Source organism: Haliotis asinina, chromosome 10, assembly GCF_037392515.1.
Source record: "Haliotis asinina isolate JCU_RB_2024 chromosome 10, JCU_Hal_asi_v2, whole genome shotgun sequence".
Classification (NCBI taxonomy): domain Eukaryota; kingdom Metazoa; phylum Mollusca; class Gastropoda; order Lepetellida; family Haliotidae; genus Haliotis; species Haliotis asinina.
In genome coordinates, this window is record NC_090289.1 from 49,540,259 (window position 1) to 49,567,912 (window position 27,654).

General features: G+C 39.3%; 3 protein-coding genes across 3 annotated transcripts; all 3 read right to left on the reverse strand.

The window, feature by feature from the left end:
* Nucleotides 1–5,583: 5,583 nt before the first annotated feature.
* LOC137298743 (collectin-12-like) lies at nucleotides 5,584–8,087 on the reverse strand. Its single transcript, XM_067831019.1, has 3 exons — nucleotides 7,856–8,087; nucleotides 6,249–6,422; nucleotides 5,584–5,816 (listed from the first exon to the last, which is right to left on the reverse strand). Exons 1-3 carry the CDS (start codon nucleotides 8,085–8,087, stop codon nucleotides 5,584–5,586), a joined length of 639 nt encoding a protein of 212 aa, XP_067687120.1.
* Nucleotides 8,088–12,541: 4,454 nt separating this feature from the next.
* LOC137298744 (collectin-12-like) lies at nucleotides 12,542–14,597 on the reverse strand. Its single transcript, XM_067831020.1, has 3 exons — nucleotides 14,366–14,597; nucleotides 13,312–13,485; nucleotides 12,542–12,789 (listed from the first exon to the last, which is right to left on the reverse strand). Exons 1-3 carry the CDS (start codon nucleotides 14,595–14,597, stop codon nucleotides 12,542–12,544), a joined length of 654 nt encoding a protein of 217 aa, XP_067687121.1.
* A 9,182-nt stretch (nucleotides 14,598–23,779) lies between these two features.
* On the reverse strand, nucleotides 23,780–27,654 carry LOC137298746 (collectin-12-like). Its single transcript, XM_067831021.1, has 3 exons — nucleotides 27,423–27,654; nucleotides 26,236–26,409; nucleotides 23,780–24,009 (listed from the first exon to the last, which is right to left on the reverse strand). The coding sequence occupies exons 1-3, from the start codon at nucleotides 27,652–27,654 to the stop codon at nucleotides 23,780–23,782; spliced, it is 636 nt and encodes a 211-aa protein (XP_067687122.1).

Below are 27,654 nucleotides of genomic sequence, written 5' to 3' on the forward strand. Positions count from 1 at the left end.
AAAATGTTTCAGATATGTGGATGTTGTGATTCCGAGAGACTTTCTTATACTTTGTTTACACTGCTCTTTTTGTGCTTCTTTTAATCGGATAATGACGCTTCTTATTTTAACGAGGACACCATTTTGAAGTACATGTACATGGTCTTCACAAAATATATTTTATATACATTCAAGAGTCGGATTAGGGCAATCCATTTTGCTTTGATGCTGCGTTTCAGGGATCCAGTGAAAAAATACAGGTAGGCATGAAACAATATTTCAAGAAAGTATTTGCGGGAGGGTTTGATGTGTCTCAACAAATTATTCATGAATTAAAATATTAAGATCTCAGAAGGTACATCACTTACAGTGCAGCGGCGACTAGTATTGAACACCAGCTGGAGTTGGTCCCTGGCAACATACACATACCTCTCCAGGTAACACGAATGAGTGTCATAGACAACTGAGGAGCACTTTACGTTGTTCACACAGGTTAGTACACATTCTGTTTTGAGGTTGGCCCCAGACAGGAAGGGACCCAGGGTGTTTAAGACGTACCCGGTAAAGAGCACAGAGATTATGCCAAACGTGGTGGTGTCCACAATAGCAAAGATTCGACCCCGTTATATAGTAATACCCCAAGTTATGAATGATGTGAGGGAGATAGATATTGAGCATGTTTGTTTACCCATTAGCTGGATAAATATCCTTTTTGTTAAGTGTTCAAGTAACTTCATATCGAAAATACGATTTTATCATCGTGTTTTGAAAGATAGCATCATGCAAACTAGAAATCAGGTAATGTGTTTGTCAAGAGTTTGGTATTTCCTTTCTTTTTAAATGTTGTCCAGGCAACGACACAACTTTCTTTTTTTTTAAATGCAATAAACCATATCATATTTCAGTCGTACTTAATGAGCTTGGGATATACCTACAAGGGTCAATTTATGCTGGATAAAGTGCTTCCGCCGGATGATCGGGAGTTTTTTCCAGGAGGTGAGGTTCTATTATGTACTTGGTTTGGATCGACCTCTCTTTTGATGGTTTCAGTGTCACCGCCACAACCCCACCACCACCACCATCATCTGATCGTCCCATTATGATTGAAACATTGTCGATGTGCCGTTAAATAATAACTCACTCACTCACTGGAGGTTAATGGGTTCGCTGAAGTCCCGGGTTTGATTCCCTAGATTGGTTCCCTAGGTTACAGTGTGTGAAGCATATATCTGGTGTCCTCAGCCGTGATGTTGTTGGCATATTGCTAAAACAACGTAAACTTACTCACTCACTCCTCGCCTTCGCATTTATTTAGGCGAGTCATATGCAAAATGTAAAGTGTGTCCATACTCATTAGACATCAAGACTGTGTGATTCCGACAATTCCTTGAGCATTTGTTCATCAGTTATTGAAAAATGATGTTCACGACGTTCGTCAAAAAGTTGCCATGCAGGTGAAATGCAAGGAAAGCTTGAAAACCGTTTCCATAGTCACCAGAAATCGCAAATGTACCCTTTCAACTATATGAAGATATGTGTATTGATTATTATTGGATAGTTATTGTACATGACGTTCACGAAAAGGTGATCATGCAGGTCAATTCTGCACCAGAAAAAACACCATGGGAACACATTGTACAAATCAAAATTTGTACTAGCATGTGTTATATCTGTGATTACACTTTCTTAGTAAAGTACAAATTCTTGCACTTTTTTTAATTGAGTCTCATCGGGGATTCGAATCCACACCCTCAGGGTCAGGCACCTAATCGCCAGCACAAAGTCAGCCGTCTAACCCGCTCAGCTTACTTGTATGTACACATAAAGTTCGTTCTTCACAAACCTATCATAGTTTCCTGATTACACGTTTATGTGCTGCGATGTCACCGAGTAACGAGATACAAACTGCTGTTTGTGCTATACACCTATGTGAACTGATCACAGTAATGAAGAAATATTTTTCTTGAAATGACCAGGCATTCAAACATCAAACACTGATTACGGAACAGTCTCGTTTCCTGTTTACTAGGGTCCGTTCTATTGCGCAACTTCGTGCTATAACCAGTCCAGAATGTTTCGACGAATTCATTTAACTGCTCCTTCTAATCCTTGCAAACATGTCGAACAACGTGCTCTGTCGTACAACGAGATCTGACAAACGGAAACCTGAAAAGCATGGAAATCTCAAAACGAGGCTCTGTCGATAGAAGAGTTTGGCGGTTTGGTACGGAACTGATATTATATCAGTCTTATTTTGTGTCACAGAACTACACTGAATAAGCCCCAAAAAACATAACAGGTGAGCCAGATGCATTGTAAATCATTTTACGATCTCATTAAACGGGTGTAATCTGTGATTTCACAGTTAAGGTATTTTCCCCTAATACGGTGTTGTTAAAGTTTGAAATTTATATGTAAGTACCATTTTCTTATGAAACAAGGAATTGGAATTCAGTGTTAGTTTGTGGTGTCTATTTTCACTTTCACGGTTAAAAAGGTATTGTCTCAATAGGTTAATGAGAATCATGTTTCAGTATGAAGGACTATCTTGCCACGTTCACTCTGGAGATCCCACTGTTGACAATCTGCAGGTCTGTTAGTCCATTCATTGAATCCAGATGTGATACAGCTAGCAGAGGGAGTACTAGGGGATTTTATGTAGTTCCAGAATCTTCGATTACAGCGGGCAACATTTTCCTCTGCTCTTTTAAAGAGATGTGAGACTTTCTATATTTGTCTACGAGGTTTGGCCGTATAATTGTAAAGGGAAAAAGATCGTGGTACCTTCTGCTGTGAAAATAGAGGTATTATTGAGCAATTAATAAGATCCAATTGTTTTGGATCCAATAACAGTGGCACAAGCAACTGCGCAACCATTCTTGGACGCATCTGTAAATAGGGATTTATTTGTATGTACTACATTTACTTTATTTACTACATTTACTACATTTATTCCTGTTTATTTTATTCAGTGTGAGGTCAACTTCTGGTCGAACTAACTACCAAGGAGAAGAAGAAAGAAAACGGGAAGACGCTGTATTTTCCAGCTCAGTGCATGCAGCAGAAATGAATGGTTTAATTCTGTGCCAAGAGGCGGGGAAAGAGAAGATTTCTTGTATAATCCTAATGAAGGGGATTGAAGGCAGATTTAGATGCTACAGACCTATAGTTTAGTAATATATTGTAAAGATAATTCTATACGTCGTGAGGCAAGAGATGGTTCATCGACCTCGACGTAGAGACTGTCTATTGGAGAGGTTCTGGACCGGACAATCCAGTGACTGACATAAAAAGAGACAATGTATTTATCAATCACTATCAAATAGTGACGATACAAGTCGTTCGAGAAGAGTTAAATGAATCCTATCCCACCGGTGGCACCTGTCATATATACAGGAAAGGCTAGTCTTGTGTTCACGTGAAACAACTAGTGAACGTATGGTACATGTCACAGTAAGGAATTGCATCGGAGAACGTTTGTGTACACTGATGCATAGCAATACTGTGTTTACCATCAGATTCAAACTCTGGATCATGACTATTTGCGGTGTGATGACGATGTATGCTCACAATGATATATTGTGCCAGTTACCTGCTACAGTAAATTAGTTTAGGGACAGAGCAATGTGACGCTTCCGCACACGCACGCGCACACGCACACGCACACGCACACGCACACGCACACGCACATGCACATACAGCCGGGAAAAAAGATCATCAGCCATAGATATTTCGACCACGAACATAATTATGTTCAATTTGAGCTTGTGTATGTTGATACGTGTTTCAATAAAGATACCTGGCGGAGAGGTCTACCAAACACACCCCGAGGTGCATATCCAGAAGTAAACCCATGTATCCATGTGTCGATATTTAGTCTTCATGGCTTACAATGCACAATAATGTTCCTGCCACTATGGTACAAAGAAGACAATCAGATGACCAGCGATGGCAAAGTGTTGGAATGCTTACTCTCGTATATCCTTTCAAGCACTTGGTCAGGAAAGAAATGCCCACTACAGATGTCAGTCGACAAAACAGAAAATACAGGGAAACCAAAGTGGTGAAGGATCGTCCACGTTCCGGACGACCGCGGATGTTATATCAGACAGTGAGTACAAGGTACTTTTGATTCTTACTCTACGACAACCATTCACCACAAGCACTGTTCTGAAGCATCAGTTGTTATCATTTCGCTCGGCCTCTATGATTAGAGTCCAGAATCGCCTAAGGAGGGCCAGGCAAAACTGAAACACCCTCTGCTGAACGATGATCACTTACAAGCATCGGAAAGCCGATTCCGTCTTGGTGTAACTGATGGAAGCTTGAGAGTTCAGCAAAAACATGTTAATTGTACAACGCTCACGGGTTACACATAGACGTTCTTGTCTCATCACATACACCTGATCCTCTTCCTAGAACCTTGCAACATTTGCTGGGTATGCTCAATAATGTTCCAGATGTGTCAATATTCATTCTACCCTATGCTCCTTTTAAATGTGTGTTTTCAAATCTAATAAGTCTAGGAAAGGGGATTTGGGGAAATGCACCTTATTTTCTGGGTCCCTTTTCTGTAGGTCATTTTGCCTCTGAATCCCTTTGATTCCTACTCTCACACTGACAGTCCGACCAGTCCCTGATGTCAATCGCCAAGGACTATTCGCCAGCGTTTGGATGCACACGAGATACTTGCTAGACATCCTGCCAGATGACAGATTTGACATTACGTCACCAACGTCTGCTGCAGTCAACGACTGTAGACCCCACCCACGCTTCAGGATCTTCACCAGGTGCTTCCACAGATCTGGAATACCTTCTTGCGAGTCTTAATTGGCTTTTCCAGGCGCAATTGTAAAACTTGCAGCAATAATGCTCATGGTGAACATACACGTTATTGTCTGTCAGAATTCATTTTGACTGTTCTCTTACTGTGTCTTCATTAGCATGTGTCCCATAGAAAAGGTTTAAAATGATCCATTTGCAATCATTTTGTATATTGACATTCTTGCAATAACAGAAACGTTTATTCATATAAATATCAAGTGTTAATTCACATATCTAATAAATCAATTTTTCCCTCTGGTTTATAATCATTGTCACAACAACTGGTGGCCCGTTAACATCAGGCTGTGAATCTTTGTCTACCCATATCTGTGACAGGGGATGATTAAAAATGTCTGGTGGCGAAAATTTATACCGACTGTGAAATCTTAGGAGTTTGTGCCACAACGCCCTCATTTGTCCCAACATACTAATTGCAGGTAGACGTTCCTGGCTTGACAAACGACGTGTGTCAAAGAACTGAAACACAAATCTAAAACTAAATTTTCTGATTTATTGCTTTCCAGCTATTTTATTGCTTTTCCAACTGTTTTACTGCTTTCCAACACAGAAATTAAGTATATCTGTTTTGATGTTTAGCTTATGCGTATACGCTTTACAAAGAGCTGGAAAGTGGATTAGATGTTTCTTTGCAACAACGATGACTTTACATACGACACTTACAGCTACAACATTTACAAGTCGATGGTCCCTTAGCAATTTTACCATACTGAGGAGGGCTTTGTGCATCCAAATGAGCGGATTTATACATTCCCAACCATCCTAACCTCTAAGGGCATCGTCCTTCTCCTCAAGGTCAATTTCACACAGAGCTAATGCGTGCCCATTCAGGCCATAGACACCCCATCTGCCAGTGCTAAACATCCTGCCGTATAGCTCTTCACCGTCAAGCTTTGTGGGATTCCAGTTGGCGTAGGATCCAAGTAAATGTCCATTTGTCCAGTACCATTGACCATCCTTGACATTACGCTCAAAGCCGATCCATACAACTTGGTCTGTGTATGCGAAAAACAGACGTTCTATCGATTTTGATGTGAGTACCCAGTAGCACACGAGAAAGACAGAAGGAGAGGGCAAAGAACAGGGATAAATTATGCACTATGAAAACTAAGCAGCTCAACAATAAGAACGGGATGTCTGCTCCACTCAATGTACATTTGCGTGTATTTGAGTGTCAAGGACTACTTTTCTTCAGGTTTGTTAATACTGTGCAAGAAATATGAACACAACCTTCACAATATTTGTATTTGGCCCGTGAATACTTTGTGAACTTCTTATTTATGTGCTACTTTACACCACTGAATTTAGGCAGAGGTTCTGAAAACTATTCAATAATTATATCTTGCCTAACAACCATACTCTTCTACTGTGGTCTTTGCAGGGAAGACAGTTTGCTATGGTCTCGTATGCATATACAATATACTTACCATTCGCAACAATGGACGCTTGTTCGTTCTCTTCCTCAGATCTCACGTAGGCAAGATGTCCCGAGTTCTCTACACACAGTTTCTGGGCAGCTGGAAATTTCATCTTCGGGGATGAATAAAGCCTCAGACACTGGTTTGTGGAGCGACAGTAGACGTAGCTGGCAGGACACGTATCTGGATGAAGACAGTTGGCTCTGACAAACATGTTGGTGAAACTCCTTATGGCTTGGAATGTACTTTTCAGTGTTTCGTTAGTTTGATTAAGTCAATTTGAATACAAAATACACAACAGATGATGTTTTAGATACCAAGGACACACGGTGTTCTAGAAAAAGAAACATTGTTAGGAATCCGCTGCTACATGTATGTGCATATGTTGAGGAGTGCATTTCACAGAACCTAGGCATTTCATGAAGATTTATAATCATATTGTTAGTCTGTCAGTTACGTGTGGTCTTTGAGACAGACATCGCAACATATCTCCTTTTACACTTAGTTCCACGTTTTAACTTTCCCAGAAAGTGTTTGTGGTGAATGCATTCATCAACTGTGGTACTTCATCTATGGTAGTTCATCAGAAAACACTTTATGGTATCAAGAATGCCCATGAAATGTTAAAGTTTCGGTTTGTTAATACACATAGTTTCATGTAAAAGTCAGTTTGGTCGTATTCCATGAAAGCCTACAAATGAAAAGAGTCAATTACATGATTTTAGAGGTTGATCTCCCACCACATAAGCCTAATTTATTACATAATTTAAGTTCATTTATCTGCACATTGTCCCATTTTGTTGGGGCAGTACTTTTGCAGAAAATTAAACTCTACAAGTAATGTAAATAGTTGAACCACTAAACATTTACTCGCGTAAAAACTGCCAGTTTCTATCTTCAACAAGAGGAGAGAAGTGGCTGTTGAAGAACCCGTCTAAAAACCGGGACGGTATGTGTAAGTAGGTTAACGCCGCATTAAGCATTATGTGGCGTCGGTCTATGAATAATCGAGTCTGAACGAGACAATCCAATGACCAAAATCTTGAACAGTGAATCTACACGGCTGGGGTACGATGAGGTGTCAAACATGTCAGCGAGACTTCCTCTTATGCCTAGCATTGGTTGCTGAAGGTCATATCTAACCTCGTTCCTCACGGGTCTCTAAAAAAGGCGAGATGACAGATACAGCTCATAAACCACACTGATATCACAGTTTGGCCTATGTATCTTCCAATTTATTTGGGATATAGCGAAAATATATGCCACCTCTGGTGAAATATTTTCAAAAGATATATCGACCTTTTGTTTCGCGATGGTTGAAATAATCACATGTCAATCTTAGTCACCAAGGACATGGACAAATTCCTTTTGACAAAAAAAGAAATTTTATAAAGATCTATTTGTGTTATCAATTTCAAATTATGAAATAGGGTTAGGAATTTCGCCCAATACTATATGTTTTCAAAAGAGTCCAGCCTCCGACTGTTTAATTTCATTCGAGGAAAATGGGGCTTAATTTCTTGCTTAATACGTAGAGTTTGGCTTCAGCATCTGTCAGTTTCAAGTCCAACAATGATGAATTAAAAGAATATTATTTCAAAAGGTACAACACTTACTGTTCAGTAGAGAAAAGTATTGAATGCCACTCCGGTTCTGCAGCTGGTGACTTGCAGCATACACGTACTTCTCTAGGTAACACTCCTGAGTGTTCACGTCATAGAAAAATGAGGAGCAGTTTGCGTTGTTCACACAGGCTACAGCACATTCTGATTTGAGGATTGCCCCAGACAGGAAGGGACCCAGGGTGTCTACGATGTACCCAGTGAAGAGCAAGGAGAATGTAAACATTGTGGTTTCCTGAGCAGCAAGGACTGAACGTTCTTATCTAGTGATTCCAAGTTATGAATTGCGTCAGACAGTTTAATATTGAGTATGTTTATTATTCATAAACAGGACTAACCGTTAAGCATCTATTTAAATTCGTTAAGCATCTATTTAAATTCGTTAAGCATCTATTTAACTGCGTATTTCGATTTTACGTCGTATTTTGAATGATAACGTCAAACAAAACAAAAATTAGACATCACTTCGGTGTTTATGTCATGTTCTCACTTTTAAATGCAATTAACTATGTTGAATTTCAGCAAACAGTAATAGTTGGTGTTTACAGAAAATTCCTAAAATGTTTTCAGTAGGCATGATTAATGCTTTAATCGATATAAATGGTCGTGAAATATTGTTTCTTCAAAACCAGGAATAATCTATTGCTGATGTTTTCTTCTTCTTCATCATCATCATCATCAGCAGCAGCAGCAGCAGCAGCAGCAGCAGCATCTATTTAGGCTGAGTCAGATGCAAAATGTAAGCCGTGTCATATTCATTAAAAACAGAGATTGTAAGATTCCGAATACGCTATGAGGATCTACCCATCAATTCCAGATACATGGTGATAGTGAAAAGGTGACCATGCAGGTAAATATAAGGCAAAATGCAGGCAAAAAGTACACTTTAAAACCATTTCCATTTTCATCAGAAATCGCAAATTTACCATTTCGACAATACGAGGACATGCATATATATTATGACAGAATAATGATTATACCTTGTCAAAATGTACCTGGTCATGTACCTTTTACATGCACCCATTATAGGTTCTAACTGCGTGAATTGAATGATGATTAATGTAAATGGAAAACTGAGTATTAGAAAGTAATTCAGATATCACTGGAATGCATAAAGACACAGATCACAAAGAACACAATTAGTTCGCATAAGTTGCCCTCTTCTTTTCCTAATGTCTTGCCTCCAATTTCTTGATATTGCTGGAACATCGCTGAAAGCGGCGTAAACTACACTCACTCGCTCACTGAAATATTAACGTGTCCTCCTGGAAGCCCTGATATGAAGCCTATCAAACGTCTTTCTGACGTTTTAGGAAACCGGCGACTCTTATCTGTATGATTTAATTGATGATAAATATCAGTATCATTCTACAAACATGAGTGTGTAATTGATGTTGAGATCTCAGATATTTTTAAAAGTTGATGGTTTGATGGGTGAAGTCTCTGTGAAGTAGATGTAAGACTTCAAGATCTAAATGATTATAAAGTGAAATAGCATGATTCATGTATTAAATTCAGCGACAGTTTAGACACCATATCATATTTCTGAAGGCCATGGTGCTTTCTACATGAAAACGTGTTTGGATGTGGACAGTACATGTTTAATCACAATATCATGAAAAATGCATTCAAATACATTCAGGGTGGCACCACAACCAGGGTGCATTCTACATCACTCACGAACTACCAGTCCAAAAGAAAGTTATCACTTTTAAAGTAACTATTAAAAACAAAAATGACGGTAGAGGTTTGAACCCGAGTTGGAAACAATCGGCAAAACATAGCGTGATCCAGGTAAAGACACAGCTTCTGAAACCATCGTACGAATCGTGCCATTTTCGAAACGTGAAAAACGTAATTGTGGGACATTGGTCCGTAGAATTGTGGTATACATAAGAATGTTTGACCGAGCAGGCAAGCAATAACCAAAGAAAACACAATGAATATGCAGACTTGTTCAAACGACAGGGCAATAAGAAGTCTTCACAAGGTCAGCTGTCAAGAATTTAACTGCAACCAGGACACCATCAGCAACTGAAAAAACTACTACCAGCAAGGAAAAACACGTTCTACGATATTTAACTTTTTTGTTGCAGTGAGTGGTACATTTCGGCCAAGGTACTAACGCCGTTATCAAACGATACAACAGACGTGAAGAATATATACATTAGTGCTTGCTGAGTATATACAATTAACAAGCTTGATGTACATTGGATATCTGAAAGTGACCTGAGCAGAGTAGGCTGATGTACAGAGTGATCGACTGTGATTAGATCAGAGTTTATGCAGTTAGTGACGTGGAGGTACAATGAGATAATTAGTAAGTGGGTTGTTGTGATTACAATGCACAAAGGGAAGCCTTGGGTGCATTACCGACGGTGGTCTTTGATTTGGTAGTGATAGGCTGGGAGATAAAATAGTAACTATCACGATTCATGGTGGGGTTGTAGCGTTGGATATAAATGGCTTCAAGGAGTTTCCTAATCATGTAGTCTGCTCGGTTGATTTCCAAGATATCGATGCTGTTCCATAGGATGTGATGATAAGGCTGGCTTGGGTGTGGTCAGCTAGCACGGATTTTTTTTTAAAATCATAATCAAGATCAAGCAAATTTGGCTTCAAATTCACGTAGAGAAGTTTTTGGGGTTTTTTTTTTTTAAAAAAGAAAAAAGTCTTTGGTTTTAAACAGAAACAGCCAAGAAATGTGAATTACATGAATAGGATCTCAGACGGTAAGTCACTTACTGTTCAGCAGTGTTGAATGCCGTTCCGGTTCTGCAGCTCCTGACATCCAACATGCACGTACTTCTCCGGGGTCTTCTCGTTTATCCACCACCTATTGTTCTAGGTGGACAAGTCACTGAAGCGGAATAATCCTCAAGACAATAGATGTCCCTGAAATTTTGTTCCCTGTGAAATAAGACACACACACACACACACACACCCCTTGAATGTAGTAGTAAAAAAGTAAGTCTTTCTACATTTTTGTTTTATTTCAACAATACATACAATATCAAAATTAACAATACATTCAATATCTATGAAAATCCTCAATAGCCTGTTAAATTCTCACGTAAAACTGAACATTCTATAAAACCTCCCCTCACCATGAATGGTACGGTCATAAAAAGAAATTCAGACTCATAAACACTTAAGTATTACCTTTCAGGATAAATTATTTTGGCATTCCCACATCATTGAAATGATCAGCAAAATTAGCCCCATGATTAATTGTTTTCGTAGTTTTAAATATAGACTGTAACGCAAAACATTGGAAACAATATAACACAAATAATTATCCTTTATTCTACCATTATTTTATTGTTGTCATCTCTGGGACAATTGCACAAATGAGCAATCCTTGTCACTAGAACACCTTCACTTAGATGCCACACGCACGGTATGCGGTGCAGTCAGAGGCACGAGCCATGATAAGCAGTACAATGAGACACGTCAAACCTCCTCAGCGAAAAGAAGAGAAAGATCCAAATTAACATTGTTATATAAAATGGCAAACCACATGGTTGCTGATTTTCTTTGTGATCTTAGTCCAGGGAATGTATCTGACAATAATATTTATAATCTTAGAAATAACGAAAATTACCAAAATATCAGATGCAGATCTACAAATTACGCCAGTTCGTTTCTACCCAATACAATCAGACTGTGGAATAATTTTGTCAACAAAACATGTGTTTTGGAGAGGCATTATTATAAGCCATACAGGCTTGTTTGCCAATCCATTTCTAAGTGATTAAATTATGGCAACCAAGTGGGCAATGAGTCAATGAGTAAAATAAATGTGACCCGTTCCCTGTTTGGGTTTGGGAGCTAGCTGTATACATGTTGAAGTAACATGAGTTATAGATTACATATGCTTCAGATAAGCAACAGTGTACATCAGATGAAACACATTATCCTGAATGTTTAGTTTTGCTGCTTACCTGCTCCCATTACTCATAGAATAACCGCTTATTGGCATAACTGATTTGTGGTATAGATCGAGGAAGTAATTTTTATTTCTTTGATGGGAATTCTAGCAGTTTGGGAGAAGAATGAAACAATATTTTTAAGGACTTACAACTTCTTTAATCTGTAGAGGCGACGTTGACTAGTAATATTCACATCAAATTATAACTAAAATTTGCTTTTAACATTGATGACTTTATACAGGACAAATACAGACACGATATCTAAATGTGTAAGGTACATTGCCATCCTGCCAAGACTATGTGCATTGTGCACCCAAATGAACTGAATCAGGAATACTGATCAATTGTATTTCCTGAGAATCATCTGGACAGGTGGAAGGGATTATTCACATGGAGATGTTGTTTATAGAAACAAACCTTCCTATATGGTAAAAATTATATTCAAGACGTTAATGGCACTTTTAAGAATTTATAGACCCGTGAAGGTCCCGGGGTAGAATAGGCCTTCAGCAACCCATGCTTGCCATAAAAGGTGACTATGCTTGTCGTAAGAGGCGACTAACGGGATCGGGTGGTCAGACTAGCTGACTTGGTTGACACATGTCATCGGTTCCCCATTGCGCAGATCGATGCTCATGTTGTTGATCACTGGATTGTCTGGTCCAGACTCGATTATTTACAGACCGTCGCCATATAGCTGGAATATTGCTAAGTGCGACGTAAAACTAAACTCACTCACTCACTCACTTTAAGAATTTATATCCCAACACATAAGAGCATTGCTCTTTCCCTCAACACCAATCTCACATAGAGTAAATAATACCCCATTTGCGCTGTATGCACCCCATTTGCCTAAAGGAAACATCCGGCCATAAATCTGTTCATCTTCAAGGCTTGCTTGATTAAAGTTGATGTAGGGTCCAAGGGAATGCCCGTTTGCCCAGTGCCATTCATCATCGCCGTCATTACGCTCAAGGCCGATCCATACAGTATTGTCTGTAGATATATAGACAGTTGTTCACTCTTTTGCTGAGTAATCCAGGTTGACCAGTTCTACACAAGAGGTTTCAATGTTCTCAATATTCGTTATTGGTGAGGGTATACTTTGTGAAATGCTTTTTATGCACTACTTTATAGAACATATATAGATAGGAGGTTTCCTTTCTTTCCTTTCTGTGTGAGCGAGCTGTTCAAACCGTTGCCCATACATATATCTGCCCTCGACATCCATTTTGGAGTATTGTACAACATTACTCAACAAATCAAATAACAAACAATCCATACAAGCATGTTCACAGGGAAGACAGTATGCTCCTATCAGCTAATCTATTTGTTCATCCCTAACTTTCTACTGGAAACACGTTTGGACGAGATCGAGGCAGAGAGATGAATAGAGCGAGTTGGGGCGAATGTAATGAAAGGGGAAAGAAAGAAGCAGTGGCGAGTGTGATGCCAAAGGTGTGCCCCAGTTAGTCTCGTATGCATACAGCATCAGGCGATATTATAAACTGAACTTACTCTCAGCAACAACTGAAGCTTGTTCATTCTCTTCCTTAGCCATAATGAAGGCGAGATGTCCCGAGTTCTCCAGACAGAGTGTCTTGGCGGCTGGATATTTCATCTTTGAAGATGAATGCAGCCTGAGACACTGGTTTGTGAAACGACAGTAGACGTAGCCGGCAGGACAAGCCTCTGGAACAACACGGTTGGCTCACTGTTATGTTTGAGATACCTCCTATCGTTTGGAAATAAATTTCGAATCTTCCATAGTTTACTTAACCCTCTTTTTCCAGACATACAGGATATGACAGTGCTTAGACGCACTATGTACTAAATGCAAATCATTGTGGGAATCCTATTAAATTCTGTTCATGTAATCCAAGTTCAGGTTTAAATCCTCTTGCAGAAAATTCATAACGTAATGGTCAGGGTTAAATCTGTACCCAAAATCACCTACCAAACCTTGTTTTATTCCGAGTTTGCATGGAGAGATATTGTTTTCATATTTCAGAGTAATGAATACCATCTAATGTTTAGACCATTGTTATTAATTTTAGATCTCTCTATGATTTCGAAAGTTACACTATTGCTTGCATAATGTATTGGCATGAACATATTACACTGAGACACTCTTACGTATCACATTAATATGCCATACTTTCAGACTGAGCAGTTTCTTAAAAGAGACTGGAAAAGCATGAGAATGTATATTTTCCAGCAGACGCCAGTGTTACACACTCAGGACTTAGGACGGTGACGAGAGTTACACACGGAAGGAGAGAGGACTGTTAACGCACTTAAACCACACTGTTATCACAGTTTATCCTGTGTATTTTTTGCTTTATGTAGGATATAATGTATTGTATCCTACCATTGTTGAAATATGTATAGGAATGCTATTTTTACAACTTTATAAATATTCATATAGAGGGAGCAGATTGGATAATATCCGTTCTAAATTATCAACGTATTTTTCGTCCAAGAGAAATGTCTTTCAAGGAGATTAGATGTTTTTGTCAAAGCTAACAATTATGAACTAAAAGACTATGATCTGAAAAGGCACATCACTTACCGTTCAGCAGAGAATAGTATTGAACACCCCTCTGATGATAGAGCTGGTCCATAGCAACGTACACATACTTCTCCAGGTAACACGCCTGAGTGTTCACGTCATAGAAAAATGAGGAGCAATTTGCGTTGTTCACACAGGCTACTGCACATTCTGATCTGAGGGTGGACCCAGACAGAAACGGACCCACAGTGTCTGAGAGGTATCCAATGAAGAGCAAAGAGAATGACAGCATGGTGGATTTCGAAGTAGCAACGACTCGGCGTCTTTATATCGTGATACCATAATTTAAAGATACATCAGACAGCTTGATATTGGATAAACAATCTGGGTCAATAACGAGATAAATATCACTATCCGTTACGCATCCTTTCAACTGCCAGTTTCAGCCTTTGCATCTTGTTTTGAAAGAAGTATAAGACTAATATAGAATGGGATAATGTGTTTGTCAAGGGTTCAGTATTTTTGCCTTGTTTCTCGTGACAACGTGAACAACCTTCACGTTCACACATTTTGGATGCAATTAACTACATCATTTAGAAGTCATAACTATTTAGCTTGTGTTGACAGAACATTCCTAGAATGTTTTCACATATGCTAGACTAATCGCTTTCTGACGGATACTAGTCAAAGGCCAACGTTAATGTGATTGATTTGAAGTTGGATATGTCAGCAGCTATTTTCATGATGAGACTTTTCTAAGATTCCAAGAAAATCATTGCAAAATAGAATTCCAAATGGCACATTTTAGACTTTTCTGGCGAACACATCCTAATGAGGTCACAATGAATGAACGGTTAACATGAAATTCACATAGTCGAGAACGTGTGCACCTGTTTGACACATGCGCCTCATAGAGTCACTCAAACGTCACAAAGTCTTGTAAAATGGTGTTCTGTATCTATTGAGTGAGTGGGTTAACATTTGCAGTCACCGGTCGTATTTCAGCCATATAGTGACAAAACCAAGTTTAGAATGCACAATACATACATGAAAATTATAAAAACCAAACGAAGGGTATTAAAACCGACTAGAATATCACAATATGAAGAAAGAAAAATTATTATAAATCTCTAAACCAAATTTCAGATCAGATCAGGGCTGAGGATCGCCAACAACTGAAGGCAGACCACCACTCTGAGGTCCATGGGGACTGACAGTACTCTAGCAACCGTCATAGATCCTAGGTGGATTTATGCCATCCCTTCAGCCATTGGCGAATGTGCTGGTATTTAACCATAATATAATATTCTGCGAATTAAAATGTGCATAGAGCTAAATAGACTTTGAAAGTTTTGGGACTTACGTACCCTCTCAGGAGGAAAATATTCTTACAATACTTCAGCAACCCCCATATTTGTGAAAGCATCTATTGCAGACCATGGAGTGTGATTGAGGGATTTGGATAGCGCCCCAATCTCTCTGTTTCGCCCCAGACATTTTCAATAGGGGGCAGATCTTTGGATTTAGCAAGTCAGGGAATGATGTGATGGAGCAGGAACTGCTGAACCACCCTTACGACATATGTCTGGCTTTGTCCTGATGGAAGATCATTCCGGGACCCCTCTCCCAGGGAAACGTTACGTGGCTGGATTAACACTGTACACAGTACACTGTAACATCTCCGTAAGGGGTATATAGTGCTCCTCTGCATCGTTAAACTTCTGTCCAACGTTGCGCAGGGATGTTCCGGTTTCAAGCAGTCTGATGGCTTGTTTTCTTTCAATATCAGTTAGCAATGGCATAGATAAATGCAAGCAAATTCATTCATCCATACATGTGGTTTCTAAACAATGATTGTGTAACAGTGATTCCAAGTTTATAGCCACACTTCGTACCGGTGCTGTTTTATGACTTTTTGTCCATGGTCTTCTTGAAAGCACCAAAAAACGCATGCTTAACAAAAGCTAACGACAGGGCCCTATTTGGTTTGTGTATTAAGTGTATTATAAAGAATATTAAAATGCGTTATAAAAATGATGTATGTAAAGAAATCTGTTTATCACACTAACGGGTTTGAACTGGTAGTCAGCCACCCATGTGTGGTATGTGGCGACTAAAACTGAATCAAAATGACACATACAGACTTTCTGTATAGTTGTTGTGCCACTCATGGGATACATATTGTGAAAACAAATAGTGATATTCAGTGAGAAATTATCACACCTGCTCAGACGTGTGCGGTGTGTTTCTGACATGAGATAACTACGACATCTGACTGAGATTTTCATTGCAAGTCAATGTACGTCAGATGACTCTACACTTTGTTTCATGACTGACCATGATCCGTAACTTCTCAAAACAATACGAGGAGGTTAGCTCATGTGTTACTTTCATTCATTTGATCCCTTTCATTCTGCATTGTAGGGACATGCTGTTTGACGGTGACGTTTTTGACGTTCAAGGACACACCAGACACATTCTGTGGGCGGAAAATCTGGAGTGCTGACCAAAGTAGGGTGGTTATATTCTCCTGCTGGAGGTACAAGGTAACAATACGAGTTCTGTGTGCACTTGCATTGTCATGGGAAATAAAACGCGAGGTCCATGTGGTATGTACCCCTAGGATGTTGCACATGACGGTAGTCTTGCCTAGTGACTCGGTGGTACCGCCCACTGAATTCCGCATGAAGGTGGTCAGCCAATCTCGGTGCCCCCCACCCGACAACATTACTGAGTCACTCCAAAGACGTTCTGCGTTACATAAATGACATGAAAGCGCTTTGTCAAGGAAATCCAGGGTAAACATTGACGTATTGGAACACACATCCCTTTTTCACAATAGCGAATATAAGCTTCAAACTTTTCAAAGGACGAGAAGGGATCAGAATCAATTAATGTAAGTGGTGGATGTACATGTATGAGAAATTTCCTTATTGGGGATACATATACTTTTGAATTCCTAAGTGCTATTTTGAATGCTGTTAGAAATACATGTGCATTAATTAAATAAAATGCTACCTGTATCCAATAACAAGTTTTAAAACTTTAATAGCTGTGTTCCAAACAGGCGACCAGACACCACGCACACTGGAATATACACATAAAGCACATGCTTCACACACATCCCAAACGTTGTGGGTTGCAAAGAGGGCGTAAACTGCATTATGTGCAAAACAGATTTCTGAACTGAGCCTAGTGATTAAAGCGTTCGATCGTAACGCCGAAAACCTGAGTTCCACTCCCCACATAGATACAATGTGGGAAAGCCATTTTCGTAAAGCCACACTCACTCACTCATTCACTCATTCATTCATCGCAACATCAACGTGCTCCGCAAAGAGCCTTGATATGAACGCTTTTTAATAATTTTCATGAATTTACGGTGAAATTAAGACTTGTTTAGGCAAGGATGGCTGACATACAGCCGATGTGACTGTAAATCACAACTCACGAACTCACTCACTTTCGGACTATAATTAATGTCACGCATAAGCTAGAGATTATCCTGTTCACAATCTGCGCGCAATGACGCAGACATTCCATAAGGAATGGCAGAGGATTCTAATGCTCAGAATAAGACGCCATGTCGCCAGAATGAGGATGAGATCGCCCTAGATCCACACCGGCTGTCACTCGTCCAAACAATCTCAGTTCGCATTCAGATTAAGTCATCACGGTACAAAACACAAACCTCGATATTGAAACATGGCCACTCTCACTTACTGGGTGGATGGACATTTACGAAACATAAATTACTGACACAGAATAGTAAGTCACAGAGTCACAACACTCAAACAGTCATACGACAGGTTGAAATCAGAACGAATTGTTTCGATACCTTGTGATTGAGTGATTTTGTGTCAGTACTTTATGTTTTGTAAATGTCCATCCACCCAGAGGTCTGTGAAAAATACTAAAGCAACAACGTTTTTCGGAAGACCATGGTGATTTCTGATAACCACCATATTAAACGTATTTGGAAGTGAACAGTACATGCTTAATCATGTTATCATGAGAAATGTTTTGTCCGTTTGGTCATTGGTACCTTACAATGTTCATGTAAAATTAGCTCGGAAACGCTATGGAGGTATTTTCAGCATAACCTCATAAACTGGAATCTCTGGTTTGCTGCTTGTAGGACAACAGAACATACGCATGTATGTTTCGTGGTTTAGACATAACGAGTAATCTTCACATCAAATTATAACTGGAACAGTTATATATGTTGCAGTAACGTGAGTTACGGATCAATGTATCAAAACATAATTTAAATTACAGCTACAATTTAATCACATTGCCAAAAACATTTGAGTCTTTGTTCGGTTCCATACAAGACTAATGCGACACCCACTTAGTAGGAACGCTATTAGATGCTTTGTTTGCATTTAGTCTTCGAAAAAAGGTCGGTTGTGGGTGTCTTCCCGGAAAGAAGACCTTTTTTATTTCACTAAAATTTTCATTGAAGTTCACCGCATCGTGTAATGAGAGATTAATGTGGTGGTTACGTCAAAAAGTGGAACACGATTTTAGAAAGAAGTTTAAAAGTAAGAAAACGTACCAATGACATTTTGTAATGAAAGCACCAGCTGTAAGCTTTACCCCGAGGATATTGGACATTGATTGATAGATAATTAACAACTCACTCGTACTAACTGATTTGGCATTGATTACTTGCCACTGGTACCCGTGAGTTAACTCATACACTGGGTGAAAAATGTGGCAGTACAACCAAATCAGCAGATACGTCACATGTACATGCCAACATGAAGGGGTGGTAAATGTCTTTGTATGGATCGTGTTACGTAGCAAGTGTAGTGATAGTATGTATTCGGATATGTTTGACTGTGATTTGGCTTTCATCCTTAGCCCATATCTGTTCTCTATCTTTATCGATGAATTATGACTCTTTCTGATTGAACTCAGATTCGTGTAACTTTAAATTTTGACACTTGACAATTTCTTAATGAATGGCAGCAAATGCAAGATTATCATTGCTATGAATAAGTAGTCAAATTATTTGTAAAAGGTTTCTGTTTGTAAAATAATTATCATATTATCATCCCTATTTCTAACACCTTAGAACATTGTCATTCGCCTCAAGATTAATCTCAGAGAGAGCTCTTACTTTCCCATTCGGGCCATAGGCACCCACATCTGCCATAAGGAAACATCTTGCCATAAATTGTTCCATCTGCAAGCACTGTAGGATTCCACTTGTTGTATTCCGGGGGAATGTCCATTGGTCCAGGTCCACTCACCACCCGGGACACGCTCAAGGCCGATCCACACCGTTTCGTCTGAAAAAAGGCCCGTACATAAGGTGTATGCTTATAGTTCCATGAGGGAGAGAGTAAGTGAGTGGGTGAGTTAGTGTGTGAAAGAGAAAGAGAGAGAATGGTTATGCTGTTGACTGACGCCACACGTGACGTCACATGTGCTAATACCTTAGTAGTAACTTGTTTGGATGTGCAAAGGATCCATTTTTAACTCTATATTGAGCTTTAAATGTGCTCTTCTTATGTATCAATGGAGGTATATGTATTTTGGGCCGGAGGCCTGTCACTGAAATATAATTCGGTTCTGTTCGGTTCATCTAAGCCTAAGGAGGATAAGTTTAAGTTGATCTTCAGTTGTTCAGGGACTTTGGTTTTGAAACACTCCTGTGTGCAGCGTAAGAACACTTTGTCCTTTCCATGTTGGCATAAAATTGTGATACTCTTGTAGAATCTCTTCTGATATTCAAAATCGCAATAAAACATTTATTTCTTCTGCGGGCATTGAAATGGAAAACGTGTCTGCTTCTTGTCATCATTCTCCTCTTCCTAGGCACATGGTTAGGCCACGAATTGACCTAATATTAACTCCATTTTAAAAATCAGAAACTAATGATTTACAATATACACAAGAATGTAACCAATTAAAAAGTAAATAAAGTACATACAAAACAGATGGGGCCAAGGTGGCACGGTTGCTTCTGCCACTGTCATTGGATCCAGACCAATCTCTTCTCGTTTACCGGAAAACAGCTCTATGTTTACAGCAGAAGCAAAAGGCATTTTAATGCATATTCACCCTAGACACCCTAAACATAAACATTATATTATCTATACAGACTCTCTTTCTTGTCTCCAGGCGATTAAAAACTTATTATGTAAACATCCACTTTTAAAATATATATTTCTAATTTTATAATGATCTTGCTACATGCCAATACGACATCTTCTTTTTGACGGTTACTCAGCCACGTTGGCATTTCCGGGAATTTGCTGCAAAGGCAGCACTCAACAAATCTGTGACACCTCTCCTTACGCCATACTCTGATTATAAAGCTGTCATCAGATCTTGTGTCCTTGATCTGCTGCAGAAGACGTTTGACACCCATGTAGTTATCAATAAATTACACGTACTAAACCTTATATTGGTTATGTATGTACTTGGGTTGTCAGTCTAGATTTGAAGAGGTCATCATGAGACGTTGTCGTATTAGCCACACAAGAGATACCTATGAATACTTATTGAAAGGTCAGGATCGTCCATTTTGTATCCCACGTGATGAAAGAATCACGATCAAGCATATACTGCTTGACTGTATTGATTTTTTCCATCACAAAGGATAAATATTTCAATGTCATAGCAGGTAAGGTCTTTTTTTATTACATGAATTATCATTTAGTAATTGAATTTTTAAAGAAAATAGTATTACTTGATACTTTTTTTAATAGTATATTATGTAAATAGGTAAATGGTATTTTAAATATGATAGTATGAATTAGCAACTATGGTTGTAAGTGACTGTATCCTCGATGGAGGTTAAAGTATCGTACAATTATGATCATCCTGAGAGTGTACGTAAGGCTCAAAAGTATCAAAGCTAAATTCAAACTTTCCAGATATTTAAAACATAGCATTTTGTTCTTTTTACGTTGGGCTAATTATTTCCAACAATCGCAAACGGCTGAAATGATGGTGTAAATCCAGTAAGGCTTCATGCAGGTAGCTGAGGCACTGTAAGTCCCAGTTGTCCCTAATTTGGTGATCTACCTTCAGTTGTTGGTGATCAATGGCCTATTTTTATTTTCGATTTAATTACTTGTTTTTAATGTATGTTTCTGTGATAGACTAGTTGGTTTTCTTGTCCTTTTTCGACAGATCTTTTGTATTGATTACCTTGTTTTCATCGCTTTATGAAGCTATAACATTGCGGATGCGATGTAACATCACAACTCACGCACTCACTCTTTACACTGTGGGATCGCCAGCAGAGATTACAGTGGGTACGTCCCGTACGCTGGCAGAGACGTGACTTGCAAAGGGAAATCTTTTGGGACGCCATAACCACGGAATTACACGAGTTTGTCGGAGAGTGGGCGAATGAATAGTTGCCTGCAGTATTCACGAACCTTTCGGTGGAGAGAGTGTGATGATATGGGATAACTGGAGGCCTGACAACTACACTTTTGTTTGGCGAGACACTGTCTGGTCAACAACAGGCAAGTGTAGCGGAAATGGGTTGCGCAACATAGAGAAAACGGCCAGTCTTGGTTAGCAACGTACTTTCTTCGCTTCGGTTCGAAAAATATTTTTCATGTCAAAATAAAATATCGCCACCATCAAAGGTATACACCCATTTCTTCACTGGGCTGTGCTCTCACATTTCCATCCCCACGTTGAACAATTACTCACGTGAAATATTTTTATTCAACATTTTAAGCACAGCTCGTGGTATATCAGACGTTCTTTCCCCCTTCCAGCTTCCGGTTCAGCGGTGTGAAGGAACAGGAGAGTATTATTCCATCTGGAATATATACAGTTACCTCCCCTGCTTCATTCACCCATTACGCTAGAAGTGTTTTTATGTAGAATAAATGTTACGAAAATTCCAACAACAGCGACGACAGATATTAAGACAAGTAAACTCAAACAGGTTCATGATGAAATTAGGCTATATGGTATTCCTTTTTAATTTCTGTTGATTCTTGTTTCGTCACTCCTTTCAACGGGAAGCTGGCAGGGGCTTAAAATACTGAATAAAACATGCTTCACGTGAGTAATTATTCAGCAAAGGGTAGGAAATCTGAGATCACAACAAAGTGAGGAAATAAGAGTGTTCCTTTGATGGAGGCGATATTTTATCTTGACATGAAAAATATTTTTCTATCCGAAGCGAGGAAAGTTCGTTGCCAACGTTTGCTCGCTTCGCTAGAATATAAGAAGACTTGTCATTTTCTCTATGCTGCGCAACCCCATTTGCGCTACAGTTTGCTTGTGGGTCAACGCTACATCGACCACGTTTCGAGTCCGTTTGTTCTCCCGTTCTTATAGCAACAGCAGCGAGGTCTCTCTTCCAGCCCCCAGGCCCCATTTTGCTTGTTTTACAGAACTTTCTTGATTGCAGCAACGTCAACATTCTATCACGGCCTTCGAGGTCTCCTGATATGTCAAGAATCGAGCACTTCTAGGACCACCTCGATCGCCGTATCAGACAACGACAACCAACTCCACAAACACGTGGGTAGTTGATTCAAGCGCTGAGAAAAGAGTGGCAGAGAATCCCAGCAACAGCATCAGACGGTTGACGTCATAAATGCGCACACGTGTTTGCCACCAGGCTCAAGGAGGACACACCTGTTATTGACGATGCTTTTTTACCACTCCGAAAGTCTACTAAAGTGTTAAGTCTTTATCGCTTGGCTGTTTCACCAATCCTGGTACGTCAATACATCATTTAATGTTCAATAAATCTTAATAAAATTTTGTGAAGTGTTTGTCAATAGATTTATCTGCATGTTACATTGTGATGTGATTGTCAGTAGAATTATCTTCATGTTACACTGTGATGTGATTCATGTTACTAATGGATTTACAGACACGAGACTGAAATGCACGCATTCAGTTAGCGGGTACCAGGTTTCGTTTGGATGTGAGTATATAAAGGAGAACGGTTTGTTGTGTGTTATCTGACGGCGGTGATTGTATTCAACACTACACGTGGACAATGGGTCTCTGAGATATCCCTCGTTCATGGTATTGTAAATAACTGTAAATACGTTCAAGCAGCATGAGCAATGGATTCATATTAAGCTACAGTTTCACCACTGTGTCCTGAAAAACACCAATGCAATACCGTTTTCGAACCATTGTGGTCCTTTCTGTTAAAAGAAAACTAATTTGAATGTGAACAGCGATGAACCTCGAAGGACTGAATGTTCTGTTTTGTTGTTTGTCAGGTTTATAGAATAACCGAATATTAGCATGTCTGTTTTGTGAACTAGATCTTGGAAGTCATTTTTGCGAAACATAACCGGAGTAGATGTCTCTGCAACATTGATGACTTTATTCAGGACAAATACATATACGGTATTTAAATGTCTAAGGGGTACGTTACCCTGTCGAGTGGGATATTATGCACCCAAATGCATTTAATGAGGAATTGTAGTTCCTAGGATCACCACACTGTTTTATGATGTATATTTTCTAAAATCTATGAGCATCGTCATTCGCAACAACGCTATTCTCACATAGAACACTTGATACCCGATCCACGCTGTACGCACCCCATTTGCCAGGAGGAAACATCCTGCCATAAATCTGTTCATCATCGAGTCTTGTTTGATTCCAGTTGATGTAGGGTCCAAGGGAATGTCCATTTGTCCAGTGCCATTCACCATCGGTGTCACGTTCGAGGCCAATCCACACGGTTTCATCTGTTGGTATGAAAATGGTTGTTCTCTCGACTTTAATGACTGGACAGCACATGGGCAAGTACATAAAGTCAACGTCATCTGAAAACTCATCGGGAGAGACAGCTTATCTGAGTGAGACAGACACAGACAACCAACAAGTGTGAGAGGATTGTTTTCTATAAATATACATTTTGAAACTAATAAATTCACGAATTCAGTTTTACACGGCACTCAGCAATATTCCAGCTATATGGCGGCGGCCTGTAAATAATCGAGTCTGGACCATACATTCCAGTGATCAACATCCTGAGCATCGATCTGCGCGACTGGAAACCGATGACAGAGAGGGGTGGGGATGGGGGTGTTATCTGTTGGCATTCTGTTAAACTTGGTTTCCAAATCTTATAAATATGCAAACTAGGTCAATACACAAATTACCTTCACAAGACTGTATACAAGTCATGCGAATCCTAAAACGTTAACATTTTATTGATGACGTCCTTGCAAGGGTACGGGGGTTTTTATGAACGACCATCACCTTTCTTACGCGAATTCTCGATTATCTTCATATGAATTCACGAACGACTTGCGTCATTTTACAGTGATTTTAAGAATGGCATTATAATTATAATAAAGAGACAATTAACCTCACGTGTTTCCTTGTGATATATTTGGTATTAAAAAGATGTAGTATATTCGGCATTATGCTATTAATAATGCAGAAAGGCACTCATTTTCCTGTCAGTAGAACTTTCATAATATTCATATTTTGCGCGGAATTACGTGAATATATACTATTCAAAAATGAAACGCATAGTCCTGAATTCTGTAGCGAAAATGTTGTATTTTCAAACACGTATAACCCGTCCACAAACAGACTTGAGTACGTGTATTTTTGTATCGGTTTTGAAGAAAGAAATGTCTAGACAACAAAGTGGATAATCTTAGATAACAGAGACGTTGAGCGTCATGGTGATATTGTCCAGTCTCTAAGCCTGCTCCGTACAGATTGACCGAACATCCTCCGGAAGTTCAGGCATTCTGACTGCTGTGCTCTCGCCTGTGCAATACGATCAGGCAAATGTAGTACCCGGATATACCGATGCTGGTCTTACAGTGGTGACTGGAGGCCTGCCTGTAAGGGGATGGTCTTTTGTCATGCCTGTTTGGTAGTGGCGAGCTGTAGTCGTAATATCGTGCTCTGACAAACAGTCATTCAAAGGCCTGGCAACAGAAGATTTATAATTTCCTGCGTGCATTCTTTTCGGTGGCGTAGTGACTTGACCCTCCAAAACAAATGCCGATTTCCTAACGTATTCAAAGTTTCTATACCCAGACAGTGCACGCTCTTTTCTCTACAGTTTCAAGTAAATATTTATTGTCGTTGGCGATCTATAGCCCGTGTTTCATATTGTATTGTCTGCCTAATTCCTATAATGTTTTACTTTTTCATGCTAGTTTTAAACCATATTTGTGATACCGTGGTAAATTTACTGTCCATCGTGACAGGTTTCATTCTTCAATGAAAGAATTCTTCATTCTTCGTGTTTTCATTTTTCGGATATAAATTGTTTTCGTCACGATATAGCTGAGATATTGCCGGTGTAACGTTGCATTTTAACTCACTCCAAATTTATTTCCGTTACATTGAGGTGATGCCTTTTTTTATCCTTGTAAGCGTTTCCTTTTTGGATAGTATACATAGAGGTTCTGGAAAAAAACATTTTGTGGGAGCGAGTTGTTCAGAGCGATGCCTATATCTACCTCGGCAAACACTACTTATTGATAGTTGAGTATCCTTAACAATACACATAAGTCCTTACAAACAAATTCGCTGGGAAGACAATTTGCTCCTGGCACCTAATTTGCCGATTTTGACGAAGGACAGGGTTTGATGAATGGAGAGAATAATGAGTAAGGATAAGGGTAATGCAAGAGTGAGTGAGTGAGAATGGTTTTACGCCGCACCAGCAATATTTCAGCTATGTGGCGACGGTCTGTAAATAAACGAGTTTTAACCAGACGATCCAGTGACCAAGGGCATGAGCATCGATCTACGCCATTAGGAACCGATGACAAATGTCAACCAAGTCAGCAAGCCTGGCCACTCGATTCCGTTAGTCGCCTCTTACGACAAGTATAGTCGCCGTATAATTGAAGAAGAAAGAAAGAGATCTAATACCATGGGTTTGTCCATTTGCGTCTCGTATGTATACAGGACCAGGTGGAGTCATAAATTGCGCTTACTCTTAGCAACAATGGAAGCTTGGTCGTTCTCTTCTTTAGATCTAATGAAGGCGAGGTGCCCCGAGTTCTCCAGACAGAGTGTCATGGCGGCTGGAAACTTCATCTGCGGAGACGAATACCGTCTGAGACACTGGTTTGTGAAACGACTGTAGACGTAGCTGGCAGGACAAGCACCTGGAAGACGACATTGGGAACTCCTCGTGGTTTTCACTAGGTTAAGTAATCTTCTTTTTATAAAAATGCACGACATGACAGTGTTTAGGCACAATAGGCACACAATATACGAGAACAAATACATTGCAAGGAATCGTGTGTTACGTGTATTAAATTGCACAGGATATGTTGTGGAGTGGATTTCTCAGAATCTAGACATTTACTGACAGTTTATTTTGTGGGTCGGTCATATTGCCTGTCTATCATAGGTCTTTGAAATAGCCTCCGCGAAATATATTATCCAGGTTTCAGGTTTTAATCCTCTCACAGAATTGTTTGTATATGAAATACTAGCATACTCACGGAAACGAATAAGGGAATATATGAAAGTGCAAGACTAGTCTTACTTATCTATTTCCAGATTTTCACACATTAAATATTTCGGGATTAAATCTGTACTCGAAATTGCTGCATAACCTATCAAACCACATTTACCAAAATTGTATGAAACGGATATATTTTTTAATTCAGTGTAATGAATATCATGTAATGGTTCGTCACTCGCCATAAATTTTGGTTCCCTGAAATGTTTGAACGTGGCATAAACACGTTTTGACAGTCTTGCATATCACATTAATATTCTTCATTGCTAGATTGAGCAGTTCCTTAAGAGAAAAGGATGAAGATGTATATTTTCCTAAAGTGTCAGTTCTTCCTGCAGCATTCATGAAATTAAGAAGGTGAAGAGGTGAGGACAGTTATCGCACTTAAACTACACTGTTGTCACAGTTTGGCCTGAATGTGTTTTATTTTATATCTGAGATGGTAAATTATGTACTATAATCAAGGATCAAGGATTTTAATCATTTACTTCTATATAAATATTATACACAGAAAGTAGGTAGACTTCTATATTATCGATGTATAATTATACAGTCCGAGAAATATATGCCTTTCGATGGATTTCATGTGTTGTTGTGAAGGCCGACAATTATGATTCAAAATAATATGATCTCCGAAGGTGGATCACTTACTGTTCAGCAGCGAATAGTATTGAACACCACTCTGTTGGAAGAGTTGGTCCATAGCAACGTACACATACTTCTCCAGGTAACACTCCTGAGTGTTGGTGTCATAGAAAAATGAGGAGCAATTTGCGTTCTTCACACAAGCCGATGCACATTCTGATTTGAGGGTGCCCCCAGACAGGAACGGACCCACAATGTCTGAGAGGTACCCTGTGAACAGCAAGGAGAATGTTAACAT